Genomic DNA, 16,880 nt, shown 5'->3' with positions numbered 1-16,880 from the left:
ATTTGATTATCAGTTCATGCTCGTGCTGTACAAATTAAAGGGGGGAAATGTATCAAGTTTACTGAACTGCTTTGATCAATTTCATTTAAAAAATAAAATAAAATGTACGACACCCAACCAAAATATGATTACATAATTAATATGTTACAAATGCTATTTTGGTTTGGATATAATTACAATCTTGCAATCTTCGCCTCTTAATAAACCTCCTTCTTTTACAAACAACATCTGTCACCCCCTTTTTGTTACCTAAGCAAATTGATCTATTTTCTCCCACCCCTCCCCCACCACCTGTAATAAATGAAAAACACGGGATGGAGTTTCTTTGGGAACATGGAGTCTACCCCATGTGGACTTTACCGTTTTAAGTCCTGTTTTACCAGACTGTTGTCTGCAACCAGCCGTGTTCGCTGTATTATTATTCCACGATACATTGTAAACGTGATATTCGCGTGGATGTTTGTGTGATCTGTATTAGCATGTTGCTGTAACCGTAGGGCAGAAATTAGACAAAGAATTAACACCTCAAATCCTGGCTTTTTACAAGCCACGACATGGAGTTTTCGCTACGGAATGGATCGGACGGAGCCATGCGCTCCTCTACCACTTGTCGCAGAATACCCTCCTCTCACATCACATCTGAATGGAAAATGCAGCGTGCTTTCGCTCTAACGCCACACTATTAAAGCGGGCAAATCAGACTGTGAAGTTCAGGCGACGGTGGGTAGGTTTACAAGCACCAGAGGCCTATCAGAACGGGTAGACCTTACTTCAAGTTCCCGTTTTATTGAGCGCACTGTCACTTTTAAAGCTCGCAGTCACGCCTTTCACCAAACGACGCCTCCCACTTCTACACAGTCCGTCGCGCTGATTGGACGCGGGCGGCAGTCATTGAACGCCCTCTCGGCATCCCATTGGCTCGCCGTTGCCTTTCACTCCAGGCTCTCGCGGGGCTGCTGTGCGAAGATGGCGGCCGAACTGGTAGAAGCGATGGTGAGTAGATGAGATTTTTAAGAATAGTGGAAGTTAAACGACCCATTCGAGCCAAGATAGATTAAATTACGCTCGTATAAAGACAACTCGAGTTTATGTTCATAGCGTGTTGTTTTGCGCTCGTAAGAGACCGCCGGTAGTCCGTAAAGTGCGTTGGCAATTTGTATATGATGAATGGTCATGTTTCAAATCCCATTCAACTGCATACAAAGACAACATCAACGGGGCATCCCGACGTTATGTTCACATTTTCAAGTGAAATTCGAACTTTCGGAGCCCACCAGTGATTTCCCAAAACATTCTAGGCAGGCAGCACACTAGGTTATGAGACACAGCCAGTGCGCGTGTCTGCGAGCGCGCTCCGGAGCAAGGGACACAGCAGGCTAGCTGGTTAGCCTCTGAAAAAGAAAGACTAGCCTGCTCAACGCAGGCGTCAAAATAAATCTCTGTCTGTAATTTCATGGACTAGTTCGCACTTGTCATATATCCATGTGGTGGGCTGTTGTAAAAGGGTACATGTGTAACCGGTTGGGAAAGACAACCGGTTAAGCACAACAAAACCATCAGAAGTAACGTTAGCACAGCAATAGACTTGTATACGGCTAGTTAAGAGTGGTGCAGGTCAATAAATAAAGGTGAATAGTCACATGCACTGTTGACAGTCTTTCATGTGGGTCCCTTGGCATGATGCATAATTTTAATATGTGTTTAGTGCCCACCGTTGACTGCTTTCTCTGATAGGTGGGTGAACAGTATTGCTTTACCTGTTTCGCAGTAACAATTTCCTTGTTTATGTGGTGTGTCATCTTAATTCGTTCACATAACGTACATGAGCAGGATCATGCTATTATTATTACAATGTAATTACAAAAACGTCAAACATTTAATGTCACATGATGTTGCTGCTATTGTTCTGAAACCTTGAATCTCCATAATTTGTGATGTTTCATCATCAGTTTTAGTCTCCCTTTATGCATGTCACTGGGTTATGCAAATATCTAACCAATGAAAGTATTTTTAAAGTGCTTTGCAACTTTGACAACACTATAATTAATCATTTCAAAATTCACGTTTTTTTAAATTTCCTACAAACAATAAAATTGGACATCCAAAGTTTCGGCAGGAGAGCTACGAGATACTAATACAGTTTGATTGGTTCAGGACCAGTCACCTTAGGCTCAAAAGAAATGTCCCAAGTGGAGTTGAACCCAGAACCTTCTGGTTAACAATCCAGATCACCACACTACTGACAAACAAAGAAACTGAATGTGTTAAAGCGAACAGTGCAGGATACAGAGCATTTGAAAAGCTTTATTGATCATCTTGTCCCCGTTTCTCATTTTCCTGCCCTGTTTTGTCTTCCCAGAACATGGTGAAAAGTTTCCGGGTCTCTGACCTGCAGACGCTGCTGGCCTCCATGGGTCGCAGTAAAAGCGGGTTAAAGCAAGACTTAGTAGGGCGAGCTCTTAGGCTTGTGCAAACGGAGTACAGTCCAGAGCTGCTAAAGAATGTCCGGCAGCTCTATGAGACGCGATACCCCAAAGCATCAGCTTGGCTGGCTGCCCGACGACCGGAGTCTGTACCCGTAAATTACCCTGCCCTCAACTCCTCGCCCAGAAACGCAGCCCAGGGCACAGACTACCTCAACGGGATCCCCAAACCGGCGCCACCTCCTGCCACCGAAGTCAAACTGGTGCCCCTACCGTTCTACCACAACTTAGAAACGCTACTGCCACCCACAGAACTTAGTGAGTAACTTCACTATAACATCAACACGAATGTTGAATTAAAAAAAATTACAATATCTGTGCCCAGCTGGTGAGAATGTATGCAAATTAGTTCTGTTTTTGTTGCTCTTCGCAGTTGCTCAGAACAGCGAGAAGCTGCAAGAGAGTCAGTGTGTTTTCGAATTAACACCAAGCCAAGTGGAACAGATCCGAAACGCCAGGTAAGTTCATAAAAGCCTTTGCAGTAACAATAAATGAAAATTACTTGGAAAATATATATATATATAAGATATTTACCTTTTTTGTGCCTGCACAGTGAACTTCGCCCAGGGATGAAATCGGTTCAGGTGGTTCTCAGGTATGACAGTTTCTTTGTTATCAAAATATCAGGTTCTGCTAAAAGCTTTTAGTTAAAGGTGTTTAATATCTCTCTACTTCTTTCTTCTCCTAGAATCTGTTACACAGACTCTATTGGTGTTCAGGAGGACCAGTATCCTCCCAATATTGCTGTGAAAGTGAATCAGTCCTACTGTCATGTACCGGTAAGTGATGTGAAATTGGATTGGGGGAAAGAGTAGAGGCTGTGGTTACGTGTGAGGGGTGACTGTAAAAACGTCAAACAGGGCTCTACAATAAGGACTATCCGGGGCCAGCATAGGAGACCTTCAGGCCAGTTGAGAGAACTGTCAGTTGACCAATCGGCCTGGTGCTGTACTTGTAAAAGTAATCTTTATGTCTTAAGTAAACAGAAACAGTTTGTAAACAAAGCGTGTGTTACAGTTTATGACATAGTGCATTTCACAGTGTATCTTTTAAAGGGGCAGTAGCATGATAAATATCTTTTAATGTTCATCAAACAAAAAAGGACAAAGAGTAAAAACATTCACTGCTTCTGGCTGACTTCATATACATTTTGTAAGGTTTAATTTGTATGTTGAAAACAATAAAGGCTTATTTTACATTTGGTTATTTAATTTCTGTACCTGATGAACTACTATTAGATCAACCTAAAAAAACTAGAAATTATTTTTATTTGTATGTTTTCTTTTATTACATTTACTTGTGCTATTGCTTTTGCACATACCACTTTTTTAGTTTAATACTTGCTGATTAGTTGTCTTCAATTATTGTCTTCGATTACATAAGTAAAAAAACAACAATCAAACGAATAACTAGACAATATTATTTATTTTGTCCTTTTTGAGGTGGGGGCAGTGAAAATTTTGGCTCGGCCAGTAAAAACTCGAATCACTTTGTGATTGGGATTATCCTTAGTGTTCAGCCCTGTCAAGTCAGGCTTTTTTAAACATTGTTGTGCATGAATATTTTGTGGCATTTAGTCGGTGTGTGTTATTTATATGAGCCCTTTCAATTGTTTTTAAATCTCAGAATTGTATGCTTTGTTGTGCTGTGTTGCTGTAAGATGTACTCTTTATTTCTTTTGGTTTAGGGTTACTACCCTTCCAACAAACCCGGCGTTGAGCCACGCCGGCCCTGTAGACCCGTCAACATAACGCCCTGGTTACACCTTTCCTCAGTCACTAACAGAGTCACAATCACGTGGGGCAACTTCGGAAAGGTAAATAGGTTCACTAAGGTTTCACGTGCACTATATGTATAGTTTATTATTGACATACTTTTGAATGCAGTTAAAAAATAATGCCTTGTTTCGACAGAAATGGATATGTTTATAAAAATAAAAATGAATTCTTTTGGTCTTTGTTTTGGATCCAGCGCTACTCCGTGGCAGTATACCTGGTAAGGGTGTTCACATCTGAAGAGCTCTTCAACCAGCTGAAGCATTGCTCGGTTGAGAGTCCCGAGCGTTGTCGTGAACGCAGTAAGTTTTTCGACTTTAATAGGTCCTCCTAAACTTATGAATTAAAATATGATCTAAAATATACATCAGGAATAAAATCACACTTATAGCCAATCAAAACATTGATATTTTGTAGAATAATTTGGTTTGTTTGTACACAGTTCAGGACAAGCTGCGATTTGATCCTGAAAGTGAAATTGCCACTACAGGACTGCGCGTGTCTCTCATCTGCCCTGTAAGCGTTCTGTTTATATCTTTTTGTGCACTTGTTAATACTTTTCGCAATGTAGATTGTTAATATGACTAATGAATCTTTTTATAATTCAGCTGGTGAAGATGAGGCTGGGAGTGCCATGTCGGGTGCTGACATGCGCCCATCTGCAGTGTTTTGACGCCGTTTTCTTTTTGCAAATGAATGAAAAGAAACCCACGTGGACCTGCCCTGTATGTGACAAACCTGCTCCCTTTGAGCTTCTTACTATTGATGGGTAAGCACTCTACATACTTTACACTTATATATTGGGTACTGGCTAAAATGCTCACCGGAAGTGATTTGTGCGCTGTTCAGGTTGCTCTCCGAGATCCTTAAAGAGACGCCAGAGGATGATGAGGAGATTGAATATTTGACTGATGGCTCGTGGCGGCCAATCAGAGACGACAAAGAAAAGGAAAGAGATCGAGAAAGCAGTTGCACACCTGACTACCCAGTTGTGGATATATGTAAGAAGACTTTTTGTAAGTTTAGAGACTCTTTATTGAATAGCATTTTAAATAAAATGCAACTGTTTAACTTTTAAGGTGTTCCTGAGGCTAATGGCCACTCCCCAGCACACAGCAGCACAAACCAGACTGGGAAGTCTGGATCAAGTGGCACGTCGGCAGGAACCGGTGGGACCGGCAGCGGGTCAGGGGGAGCGGCGGTGGTGGACCTGACTCTGGACGACTCGTCGGAGGAGGAGGGAGGGGGAGGGGCGGAGGACAGCGAGGACACTGACGATAGCCAAGACAGCCCTGCCCCTAAGAGGGGCAGATACGATTATGACAAAGACCTGGTTACAGCATACTGAGACTTACAGGACATTTAGACTTATAGGGGGTATAGATGGGATCTGAGCCTTGGAATTTGCAAGAAATATGTCCCCATGTCCTTTTTGAAAGAAAACACACTCATGCACGCACACATGCACTGCTGACCTCTGGAGCAGATGGGCATCGTCTTCACATCCATGGAATATCCATAGATGCCCCATTAAGCCATTCCCTGCGTCACAAAACTGTATTCTCCCTTTAAAGACCATGGAAGAATAAGACCACCACCTTCAATCCTCTATTTCCGGTCCACATTGTGCTTTGACAGAAATCACTTCAACAATCTTAGTCATTTAAGCTCTTACATTTAATTTTTTTATGGAGCTCTGCGATACTCCTATTAAACCTTCATAATGTTGCAAGATTAAAATAGAAGTGACATGAGACAAGACACAGGATCTAAAAAATTCCTTTTGTACAGACAACCACTCATAATCCATGCATTTTCTGTTAGTTCTCAAGCTGTTTATATTCAATGTTTGTTTCATTATGATTTGAGGCAATTCTTAAGAATTTCAACCATCTCTGTCCTTTTTATTTGACCGTAGAAGTTGACAACCTACCTCAGTCTAAAAGCAGACTTGACCAGAGGATTATATAAAGGCTGATAAATCCATGACGTAAATCTTGTTTTTCGATCCCTTATGTTTTTCTTTGTGAGTTTAAAAAACACTGGAGGGGATTCAGCATTGGGCGTTATTTTGTGGTTGCCCCGTTAGGCATCATATTAAAAATAGTTCTAACTCGATAAATCAGTTTTTGGTCAAGTCTCTCAGCCGACAATGTCATCAAACATGCTCTATGCCTACAGTTTAAACCAGACGATGTGGTGCACTGTTACAAATCGGCATTCATAACTGTGAGGACTTCAGAGGGAATGATGAATTGACATTGATGGTCAGCAAGTAAATATTGTATGACAGACCATGTTATAATGATAATGTATTATTTCTGATCATTTATAAGAGCATTGTATAATTTCGCATCAGTGTAATTTTTCCTTGTGGAATCCATCTTTGAGGCTTTTGTTCACTTCCAGAGTTGACTAGTAAATATTAGGTTATCTTAGCAGGGGATGCTTGTGTTGCTGGCGTTACACCATGTGACATGCATGAACAAAGAAATGAAAGTAATATTTTCAGTTTTCCTGGTTTTGCAGTTTGACTTTGATTTCTTTTAAGATGAACGGCGAAGCCTATTGTATGCAGACTATTGACGGGGTGGTTTGTGTTCATTTGTGTCGCGAACAACAGGTTGCAAAGGTTTTGTCATTTGTCTTGTGGACTTGGGTGTTCCTGTCCGGCTTCATTCTTAAAGTAGTTTCTTTCATTTGTTGGAGAAGTATTTATTGATTTAACGATTTTGCCTTGTTTGAATGGTGTTTGCTATTATTTGTGCATTTTGCAGCAATTATTGTTTAATTTTAAATGCAGAGATGGTTTGGTTTGAGACAGTTCATTTATGTCAGTGAAGTTCTTAAAAAAAGTTGGTTCGTGATTGTAGATATGCTGTTTCCTCTCACAGCTGCACATTCAGTTATTTATGACAGAATACGAGGGGCTTAGGCAGGACTATGCAGACTTTACCTAAACCACAAAAGAAAACTTGCGCTAAATGACCAAACCAATATGGCACATTCAGGCAGTTGATCTGTTGAGGAAGACTCAGGGATGGCTTGTTAGCTCTACTTGTCTTTACAGTTCTTCATGCATGACAAAATTTAGATCCAGCGTCACATACAATATTACCTTGACCATCAGGTTACAGATAAAGCATTTTTAACTGCTCTGCTCTGAAAATTGACTGTATATGAAAATATAAAGGGTGCACCCCCAAGGTTTTTGAGAAAGCCACTGCACATCTTCTACTGGCAATTTTACTTTCTTGCAAACTTTTATTTAAACTAATCCTGAATTCTGACTTGAATACACAGTACTGTATCCTATCTGTGCTTGGGAATGTCTCGACAGAAAAGCATTGCCATGAATGAGATGAAATTACGTGCATTTTATGGTTTGTCTTTGGGTCAGCATGGTCTTCCATTTTCTCCTTATAATATGGCCAACTTTTTCTTAAATAGTAAGTGCTGCAGTTGACACTTTCATTATACACCCCTGATGTAATATGTACCCCTTAATCTGACCACATTTTTGTAATTCCCATTTAAGGTAAGGAATTTTTTTAATAGACTTCCATCTTTAGAAACATAGATCAATCAGTTAGAAAAATGTGGATAATGCAAATTTTCTATCGTTTAAAAGATGATGGATGGTGATTGATATAACAAAATATATTTCCTGCTCGGAGGTAACGCAAATTGCCTCTGTGTAGTCAGGTGTGGTTAAAATCAAAGGGTTTATTTCTTGGGGAATGGAGGCATACCCTTTAGTTACAGTGCTTAAGACAGCATGGGCAGTGGCTTGCAGTTGTAAATGTTTTGTTTGTGTCATTTTATATGTTCATATTAAAAAGCCAATAAAATGAATAATATTTTATCAAATTTTGAATTGCCTCCAGTTGCTGGGCACAAACACGTTGTTATTGGCTACATGATGCCCTTCATAGGAAAAATGTAAATTGGTCGTCTGCTACAATGTCCGTAATCTGGGGCTTGGCATAGGAGCGAATAAATTGTCCTTGTCTGAACTTTACAACAAAACTGTAAAAACTCTTAACACCTGTCAATTATGTGTGCAATTAAACTGATATAAAATAAATCTAGAATTTGTCTTTCAATGATTTTAATTACTTGTTTTTTTATATATTACCTGTGAAGAAAAGTATATTCTGTTTATATAATATGTATTCATTTATATAAAATAAAAACTGGTCATTTAATTTGATCCACCATTGTCATAAAAATGAGGAAATACTGTGAGCCTGGATCACAAAACCAGTCTTAAGTAGCACGGGAACATTTTAAGTAAAAGCCCAAAATACATTGTATGGGTCAAAATTATCGATTTTTCTTTTATGCCAAAAATCATGATACTAAGTAAGGATCGTGGTCCATGAAGATATTTAGTAAATTTCCTACCGTAAATATATCAAAACATTATTTCTGTGAGTTTATGGCCTGTTTACAATTTTCTCAATATAAATTTTTTTTGGCACCCTCCATTCCAGAGTTTTAAACGTCAGTATCTCCACCAGATATTGTCCTATCCTAACAACCCGTACATCAATGGAAAGCTTGTTTATCAGCTTTCCATTGATGGAAAGCTGAAAGCTGTAGTATCAGCTTTCCTGCATCTCAGTGGTAAGAGCATTGCGTTGTGGGTTCGATCCCAGGGGATAGCAAATACCTACGTAAAATGTATAGGATAAAGCAAGTCACTTTGGATAAAAGCGACTGCCAAATGCCTAAAATATAAAAATGTTTATTCAACTTTCGGATGATGTTACAATCTCAATTTCAAAAATATTGAACCACAAGACTGGTTTTGTCGTCCAGGGTCACATTTAAGTAATCTGTTGAGACCATGATAGTCAAAATACGTGGCACCCCTGAAAGAATGTTTGAGATCTCTCCCAATATGAAACGCATGATTTAACTCATAATAGTAAGTTAGTTTGTTCATTAGAGACACATTTAAGTGATACAATGGTAAATTAGTGTTTACTGTGATTTTACTACACATGAAATAATCAGGCTACTAATAAAGCCATGGTGACTTTTCTTGAGGAAACTAAAAGATACATGAAACTCTGTTATCTATACTAGTCTATTCATATTGAGGACCATAAGATTTACCAATAAGATGAGGTGTCGAAAAACGAAACATAGCAGTTCCTCAATCAACCACTAGATGTTACGCTCGCTCAAATAATCGCTGCTTTGCGACTCAAATCTCGCGTTAGTTGAATCGCTCTGACGACAGTTTACACGAGAGCTCGTGGACGCTTCCTCTTGGTTGGAGAGCGGCGGCTTCCTGATCGGACTTTTATTACCCCTCCTTTTTTTCTTGAGGGAAATTTCAACTCGAGTTTTCAAGCAACGAAACCACGCGTCCTCGGGTCCAAACAATTTCGGACAGCTTTACGTCGGCAGTCCTGTGGCCGCGAACGCGAGGCCTAACTTGTCTTTTTGCCGCCTTGTGTCTGTGGGAGCGCTCGCGAGTCAAGAGGCCGTACCGAAGAGACATGAACGCTCTATAATAAACTGCTTTTCTAAACCCTTCATGCACTTTTGCGCATATGACACTTGCCCTTTTGAACGGTCACCTTCATTTTGTTTAATACAGCTTTTGGAGGCATGACAGGGTGTTGAAATTTGGGACTGAACGATCTAAGAAACTTCAGTTTAGCAAAGGTTTGAGTGCTCAATTGACAGTTGCAATTTCAGGGGTTGCATGTAAACATAGACCCCTTGTTGTTCTCTTTGATATTGATAGCGGGCAAATATGGCACCCAAAAGGAGACCACTCCCCTTGGTCATAACCCCCACAGGAGAGGGACAGTCCACCAACATAGATGCTGCCGCAGAGTAAGTAGATGGTCTGTTATATTTGACTCTTGCTTGGTTACTTCATCATGTCTCACCCTAAACTGTTCTCTGGTCTTCAGAGCAAACCTGGAGGCCTTGCAGAGGAAGTTGGGGGAGCTGGATTTGGACGAACAGCAGCGGAAGCGTCTTGAAGCTTTTCTCACCCAGAAAGCCCAGGTGGGCGAGCTAAAAGACGAAGATTTCGACCCCATATGCGAATTGGGCGCTGGCAACGGTGGGGTGGTACACAAGGTCCGACACAAGCCCTCAAGACTAGTCATGGCCAGGAAGGTATGTGGTCACCTGCTGCGTTTCTTGGAATGTCATGTCGTCAGAGACTGAACGACTTTGTGTGTTTCACAGCTTATACATTTGGAAATCAAACCGGCCATCAGGAACCAGATTATACGAGAGCTGCAGGTTCTACACGAGTGTAACTCACCGTACATTGTAGGGTTTTATGGGGCCTTCTACAGCGACGGAGAAATCAGCATCTGTATGGAGCACATGGTGAGAAAACAAAACTGGGGTCGTTTATAAACTGATATAACGCTATGCACATTAAAACCCAACATCTGTCGTTCTGCAGGATGGAGGCTCATTGGATCAGGTGCTTAAGGAAGCCAGAAGAATCCCTGAAGAAATTCTTGGCAAAGTTAGCATAGCTGTAAGTATTACCTCCTTTTTCTTTTTAGCCATTTCAGTTTGTTCACTTAGTAAAAATAATAGTGTATTGTTCAGCAATTATCACGTATGTGTAGTTTTTCAATGTTCACTATTTAAGTGGTGGTGCTTTCAAGGGGATGTATTCTCGGAGAGGGTTTTAACATGTAGACCGTCTAACTCCTTCTCAGAAGTTGTTCTAAATTCATCGTCTTTAAGCCCTGCCGCTACAGCTGTCCAAACTATGCTTTTGTAACAAGTTTACCTCCTTTAGTAATACATTTCAAGACCGTAAATGTCTTTCTTTAAATTGCTTCCTGAGAGAAGTTAGTTATTGTGCATAATGCTCTTAAATCGCTTAAATCTCTTTGTGAGACCTGTTATAGTTTTGAATAGTGAAAGGCTATTAGTTTAGGTATTTGTCAGTTAACCTTTTTAATAGACCAATCCATTTTACGGCACGTTATAGGCTGCAGTTGATGAACCTAAAAAGTTTGATACTGCCAACTCATCAGGCATGGCTGTTGAATAGCATTTTAAAATCAAAATTGTGCTATAAATTTACTTGTAAAATGTACAGATAACAAACTGCTCTTGTTTTTTGTCATCCAACCAAATAGATAAAATAATAAAATTACGCAGAATCCCCATCCCAACACTACTATGCACAAACCGCAATATAATAAAGCCATGACCACACCCGCATATGTGGAAAAGCCAGTTACCAAAACTGACACTAGTTCTAAGACCAAAAAATATGTGTAGATCCGTTTCTGTGGTGCATTCATTTACGATGCGTACAGTAAACAGTACAAAGACGTTTTGTAAAGACTAGCCTATCTGAAATGTTCTGTTGATAAAGGAAGTCAGATGCCACATTGACAGAACAATAAACAATGTTAATGTTATTTGCATATCACGCTGTCACATGTCTTTCCACAGGTACTCCGAGGTCTCGCGTATCTTCGGGAGAAGCACCAAATAATGCACAGAGGTACTTTTAGAGCAACATTCCTAGCTAATATCTTTGAGAACACACATGTACGTACATGCGTAAGACACGGGCAGGAAGTAGGCCCATTAAAGCATCTATTGAAACCTCCTAAGAAGCTTTAAAATGATTATTATAAAGAGATTAGTCTGTGCTTTTATAAATAGTATTCTGGTTTCACTTTGACGCCCACCGGTTACGTCATCAAACTTGGACTATGTAGGGACTTTTAATTTCAAGTAGAGCACCAGTGGCGGATTCCCGAAAGCTTATATCTAAATAAATATTCCTTAATGGGAAATAAACCTCAAAATTATGATTCTGGCTCATTAAAATAAACGTCACATGTGAAACAACCAAATACACGTATTCAACATTTTACCTTTTGAGATTTAAGACAACCGCGAGGCTGTCTTGATTTTAAGATGATATTGACGACAGCTTTTGTTTTCGAGAATTTGGATTCTTCTTGATTTTTTTTTTATAAGCTCAGTCTTGAGAAGAAAAGTTTGAGTTGTCTTAAGAAGTTCTTTTGGGAATACATAACATTCGTAACTTTTTTCTTAAATTAGAATTTAAGAGAAAACAAGGCAGTTAAGAATAATAATCTGCTTAAGAATGTTTTGTGAATCCGGCACCATGTCTTGGAGCATACTAACAGATGAAGAATAAAGTGTGACTGAAGATGAAATGTAAAACTCTTTTGAAGCAAGCATTAAAAGGGCTAAGCCTGTGAGGGTCTGGTGGAGCAGTGCTGGGTAAGACAGCGAGGGTCAGGTCCTTTAGTTGTGCTGTTGTGGCAGAGAACGCTCGCTCTCTTGCAAGGAGCTGTCGAAGAGCCTAGCCGGTAATTACAGCCTCTCGGATGTGATTACATGGCAGCCGCACCCTGCAACCCCCTCCCTTCTTTTCCTCACCCCTCTGTCCCCTCCCAGTGGGTGTCAGGGCAGAAGGAGGACCCTCCACGTGTGGAGTCGTTGCATGTCCACACTGTTATTTGCTCTTCTTGCCCTATGTTTAGATGGAGGGAGGTGGAAAGTGAAAATGCTTTCTCGTCTTTCCTCTCCACTCAGCTCCAACTGCGTTGTCGGAGCTAGTTTGCAGTATGCGCAGCATCTTGTGAAATGTTTTTGCTGGGCGTGCAAGTAAAAGGGCAGTTGAGTGGGGCTTAAGGAAGAAAAGGCAGGTGGTGCTGCTGAGATTTGGACCCTGGCCCTCTCTTCCTCCCCCCAGTGTCATCATCCCCCCCATCTAACATGGTCTCTTTCTGGTCCCTATAGACGTTAAGCCCTCCAACATCCTGGTGAACTCGCGCGGTGAGATCAAACTGTGCGACTTTGGCGTGAGTGGCCAGCTCATCGACTCCATGGCCAACTCCTTCGTTGGAACACGGTCGTACATGTCGGTGAGTCACCCTCCCACTTCCCTCCCCAACCACCCGCCCTTTTCGTTCCAAGACCTGAGCCAGTGTCCGGGATTCTTCCATGTGGTGAGGAGGAGGGCGCTGCCAAGTTTAAGCCCACTCCTCCTGGCCACCTGCAGGGTGCGCGCCCCACCCTGGTACAGCTTTTGACTTGCTCTCTGCTCTGTGCCTTGACAGCCGGAGAGACTCCAGGGCACACACTATTCGGTTCAGTCAGACGTGTGGAGCATGGGCCTGTCGCTGGTTGAGCTGGCTATTGGACGCTACCCCATCCCCCCACCCGATGCCAAAGAACTGGAGGCCATATTTGGCCGGCCAGTACTGGACGCAGGTGGGGCAGAAGGCCACAGCATGTCTCCGAGACCGAGGCCTCCAGGACGACCGGTCAGCGGTAGGACCTAATTTTGTTTTTCACTTCAGAACAGTGAAGTTGATGCAATATTAGAATTGCCTTTAGTACAATTTTGTGTTATATAAGAAATGCATAAGAATACTTCACAGATACCATATCTACGTAAAATATACATTTTAGTCAATTCTTGCATATTCTTTTCCCTTAGGACAAGGAGTGGACAGTAGGCCAGCCATGGCTATATTTGAGCTGCTGGACTACATCGTCAATGAGGTCAGATAAAATGCTTAGCATGCAGCTTGCTTAATTTTTGTCTTTTTTGCCTTCTATAGTATTTTTATATAGCAGTATGTATTTCATGCAACAGTCTTGTCCGTCCTTTATGTGTTTCTCTCCTGTCTTTTCATTTGCAGCCCCCACCCAAGCTGCCCCATGGTGTCTACACCACTGACTTTGAGGAGTTTGTGACAAAATGGTAAGCACCTGTATTTGTTTCCTCTGCAATGTGTTTGTTTTTTTAATCACAATGACTGACTTAGCATCAGAGTTTAAAACGCAAAGAGATGTGAGTTGAAAGTTGTTCCAGAGATCATATATTAGAAATATTAGAAAAAAAGGTTTCAGTCGGAAAAACTCCTCAAAAGTTTGTGCATTTCTTGGATGTTAATAGACTTCTGATTTAACAATTGTGTCATTTTGAGGTTTTGTGTTTGTCCTATTGATTGTTTCTTGTGTTCCACAGCCTCATGAAGAACCCTGCTGACAGGGCTGACCTCAAGATGCTAATGGTACGTATATTTTTCTTCATTGTAGCTTTAAATTAAGGTACATGGTAACATACACTATATGGAAGTATTGGGATGGCCCCTTCTAACAAACTTGTTCATCTTTTCTGTGAAATACTATACAAAACCATATTAAATAATTTTGTTTTCATCTTTGTTGCAACAGTTTTGGAAACTTCTGTTCCAAAATGATTGTACCCCAGTGTACAAGGGATTGATGGGTTTTGATTATGAGTATTTGGCTCAAACTCTGTCATACTGAAGGTGTTCAGCTGGAGCTTTATACAGACCAGTCAAGTTCTTCCTGACTAGACAGAATCAATCATTTATTTTTGAATCTTGAGCTTTGTGCACAGAGACATTGTCATGTTTGAATCGAAAAGGGCCCTGTCTAAGATGTCATAAATTTAGAAGCAAATCATTCCCTAGAATATCATTATATAATGTAGCATTGAGATATGTCTTCATATGAGTAATCAAACATGGCATCCCAATACTTTTGTCCATATAAAGTATGAAATTGTTTTCAGAGCACCCTTAACAACAATATCTAGAAACAAAACAAAGGGGATTAGCAAAGTTTGAATGTGCTCCAGCCAATGCTTTTGGATAAGTCTCGCTCTCTTTGGAGCGAAAGACATGGTTTGAACACACATTCAGCAATGTGTGGTTGCCGATTTTTGGCCATGATTGTACAACGAGTAACTCGAGTTAAGACTTGAGTTTGAAATATGTTCTCCCCCTCCCACTCATTTGGGTGCTTGAGCCAGTTTTGATGCTTGTAGTTACTTACACAAGAATATCACTGTATATTAGGTAAGATCATCTCTAATAGACAATACATTACTTGATGAGGATCATTATCAAGGCTGGTATTTATGACTTTATGAAAATATGTATTTTTTTGACTGAAGCAGTTAATCACATGATATTTGTATCCAGGGCCACACGTTCATCAAGAGGGCCGAGGTTGAGGAGGTGGATTTCGCTGGATGGATGTGTAAAACCATGGGTCTTCACCAGCCCAGCACACCCACTCATAGCGCTGAATGAACGCTGGTTCACAACATAGCCAACCATGCCGGTTTCATCCTCCGCTCTACTTTGCTCCCTTCTTCTCTCACAGGCCTGTATGCTTGTAAGCCTCCGTCACACCGCTGTGCACTCTTTTGCCGTTTTCTGCTTGCTCTTCCCTTCTGCTGCAGTGCTTTCTGGGGGCATTGTTTTATAACGGAGCCTCTAGGGTTGGAACACTTAGTCATTTAAATGAATACTAAGATTAGAGTCACGAAAGTGAAGTGGCTTTATTTTTTAAGATCAGATTATTCACAAATGTGTCCAAAATGGGTAAATATCAGATAGGTTTTCGTTCATTCAATAGCTGTTTCATTAATTTTGTCTTTTTTCAGGTTTGATTTACAAATTTATAATATTATGCTTTATTGCTTGAGTGCTATTTATTGGCAGTTAGCGTCACACTGTGTAAAATGCATAGCCTGGTTCAATGGCAGACATTTGAGAATCAACTGCGATTTGCATAAAAAAAATTACAACCAAAGAGGGCTACTGTGGATCATACAAGTTTAATAACGAAGGCGATTATACAAATATATCAAGGCCAAATCAACAACACCCCAGGTATAGGTGTTCATCTATGAAAATGCTTTGTAAGTTCAAAATTTTGATCCTGATCATATATTTGATTGATATTCTATCAACACTTGTATTCCCCCAACAGTGGATATCAAATGCTTTCATCATCTTTCTAAATTTTGACATTCTTATATTTTTTTGGTTTTGTAGTCCTCTTAAATATCTAACGGTTTCTTGCATTATATTTCAACTTTAAAATGATCCTCAGAAAGGTTTATTTGGAAAGACGTGTTTAATTTGTTTCAATGTTCTGTTATCTTAGATTTTTTAAACTCAAGACGTTAGTGCTTTTCCTTAAAATCCCTGTGAACCTTATAATCACATCTAAGCTATTCCGACCAGGTATAGGACATGTACACTATGAAGTCTCAACTCATTGGTATATTAAGTGCAAAGTAACGTCTCAGGCCGCCATGTATAGTGCTATGCAGATCAAATGGACCTCAGAAGATTAATGATGTATTAGTTGGTCTTATAAATACACGGGTGTTACTGATGGGCATGGTGAAATGTGGCTAAAGCCTACTTGTTCTGGATAGCTTGGTGTTTCTTTTTTCTCTCTAGTACTTTTCAGTAACGGTTGAAACTGTATTACTGCACACTGGCATTCAGCTTTGAGTGAATGCGTCACCACACTTATGTGTATAAAAATATGTACAGTACACACGGTACTGTTTTTCAGTCTTAAAAAATAGCATTTTATGTTTTTTTTTTGACTAGTGCAAAGAAGAGGATATAAGTCATTTTATTACCATATGGAATGTGTTGAATACAATTCTAATATAAAAATAAAACTTATTTGTGAATGATTATTTTGCCTGCAATTATTGGAAATAATATTGTATTTATAATATTGTTTATGCATATTACAAAGTTGAATTTTATTTAATATTTTTAAA

The 16,880-nt window shown here is 40.2% G+C and overlaps 2 protein-coding genes across 2 annotated transcripts; both read left to right on the top strand.

Moving 5' to 3' along the window:
- Positions 1-910: 910 nt before the first annotated feature.
- Positions 911-8,135, top strand: pias4a (protein inhibitor of activated STAT, 4a). Its single transcript, XM_056759636.1, has 11 exons — positions 911-993; positions 2,360-2,741; positions 2,857-2,941; positions 3,037-3,078; positions 3,172-3,262; positions 4,171-4,299; positions 4,455-4,560; positions 4,701-4,774; positions 4,867-5,027; positions 5,108-5,259; positions 5,338-8,135. The coding sequence occupies exons 1-11, from the start codon at positions 967-969 to the stop codon at positions 5,604-5,606; spliced, it is 1,518 nt and encodes a 505-aa protein (XP_056615614.1). The 5' UTR covers positions 911-966; the 3' UTR covers positions 5,607-8,135.
- A 1,384-nt stretch (positions 8,136-9,519) lies between these two features.
- map2k2a (mitogen-activated protein kinase kinase 2a) lies at positions 9,520-16,791 on the top strand. Its single transcript, XM_056759298.1, has 12 exons — positions 9,520-9,940; positions 10,023-10,114; positions 10,195-10,405; positions 10,478-10,624; positions 10,704-10,781; positions 11,720-11,771; positions 13,049-13,173; positions 13,369-13,582; positions 13,752-13,816; positions 13,957-14,018; positions 14,286-14,331; positions 15,271-16,791. Exons 2-12 carry the CDS (start codon positions 10,032-10,034, stop codon positions 15,379-15,381), a joined length of 1,194 nt encoding a protein of 397 aa, XP_056615276.1. The 5' UTR covers positions 9,520-9,940; positions 10,023-10,031; the 3' UTR covers positions 15,382-16,791.
- The last annotated feature ends 89 nt before the right edge of the window (positions 16,792-16,880 follow it).

This window comes from Triplophysa dalaica, chromosome 10 (genome assembly GCF_015846415.1).
Source record: "Triplophysa dalaica isolate WHDGS20190420 chromosome 10, ASM1584641v1, whole genome shotgun sequence".
In the NCBI taxonomy this organism is placed as follows: Eukaryota; Metazoa; Chordata; class Actinopteri; order Cypriniformes; family Nemacheilidae; genus Triplophysa; species Triplophysa dalaica.
Note: the sequence above shows the minus strand (reverse complement) of the source record. Positions and strands in the feature narration are given on the sequence as shown.

Excerpts from the sequence above, each read along its gene's own strand:
- pias4a (XM_056759636.1), top strand. The coding sequence starts at position 967 with ATGGCGGCCGAACTGGTAGAAGCGATG. Across the intron at positions 994-2,359 it reads CCGAACTGGTAGAAGCGATG|AACATGGTGAAAAGTTTCCG; the intron begins GTGAGTAGATGA and ends TTGTCTTCCCAG. Across the intron at positions 4,300-4,454 it reads CGTGGGGCAACTTCGGAAAG|CGCTACTCCGTGGCAGTATA; the intron begins GTAAATAGGTTC and ends TTTTGGATCCAG.
- map2k2a (XM_056759298.1), top strand. The coding sequence starts at position 10,032 with ATGGCACCCAAAAGGAGACCACTCCCCTTGGTCATAACCCCCACAGGA. Across the intron at positions 10,406-10,477 it reads GACTAGTCATGGCCAGGAAG|CTTATACATTTGGAAATCAA; the intron begins GTATGTGGTCAC and ends TGTGTTTCACAG. Across the intron at positions 10,782-11,719 it reads TTGGCAAAGTTAGCATAGCT|GTACTCCGAGGTCTCGCGTA; the intron begins GTAAGTATTACC and ends GTCTTTCCACAG.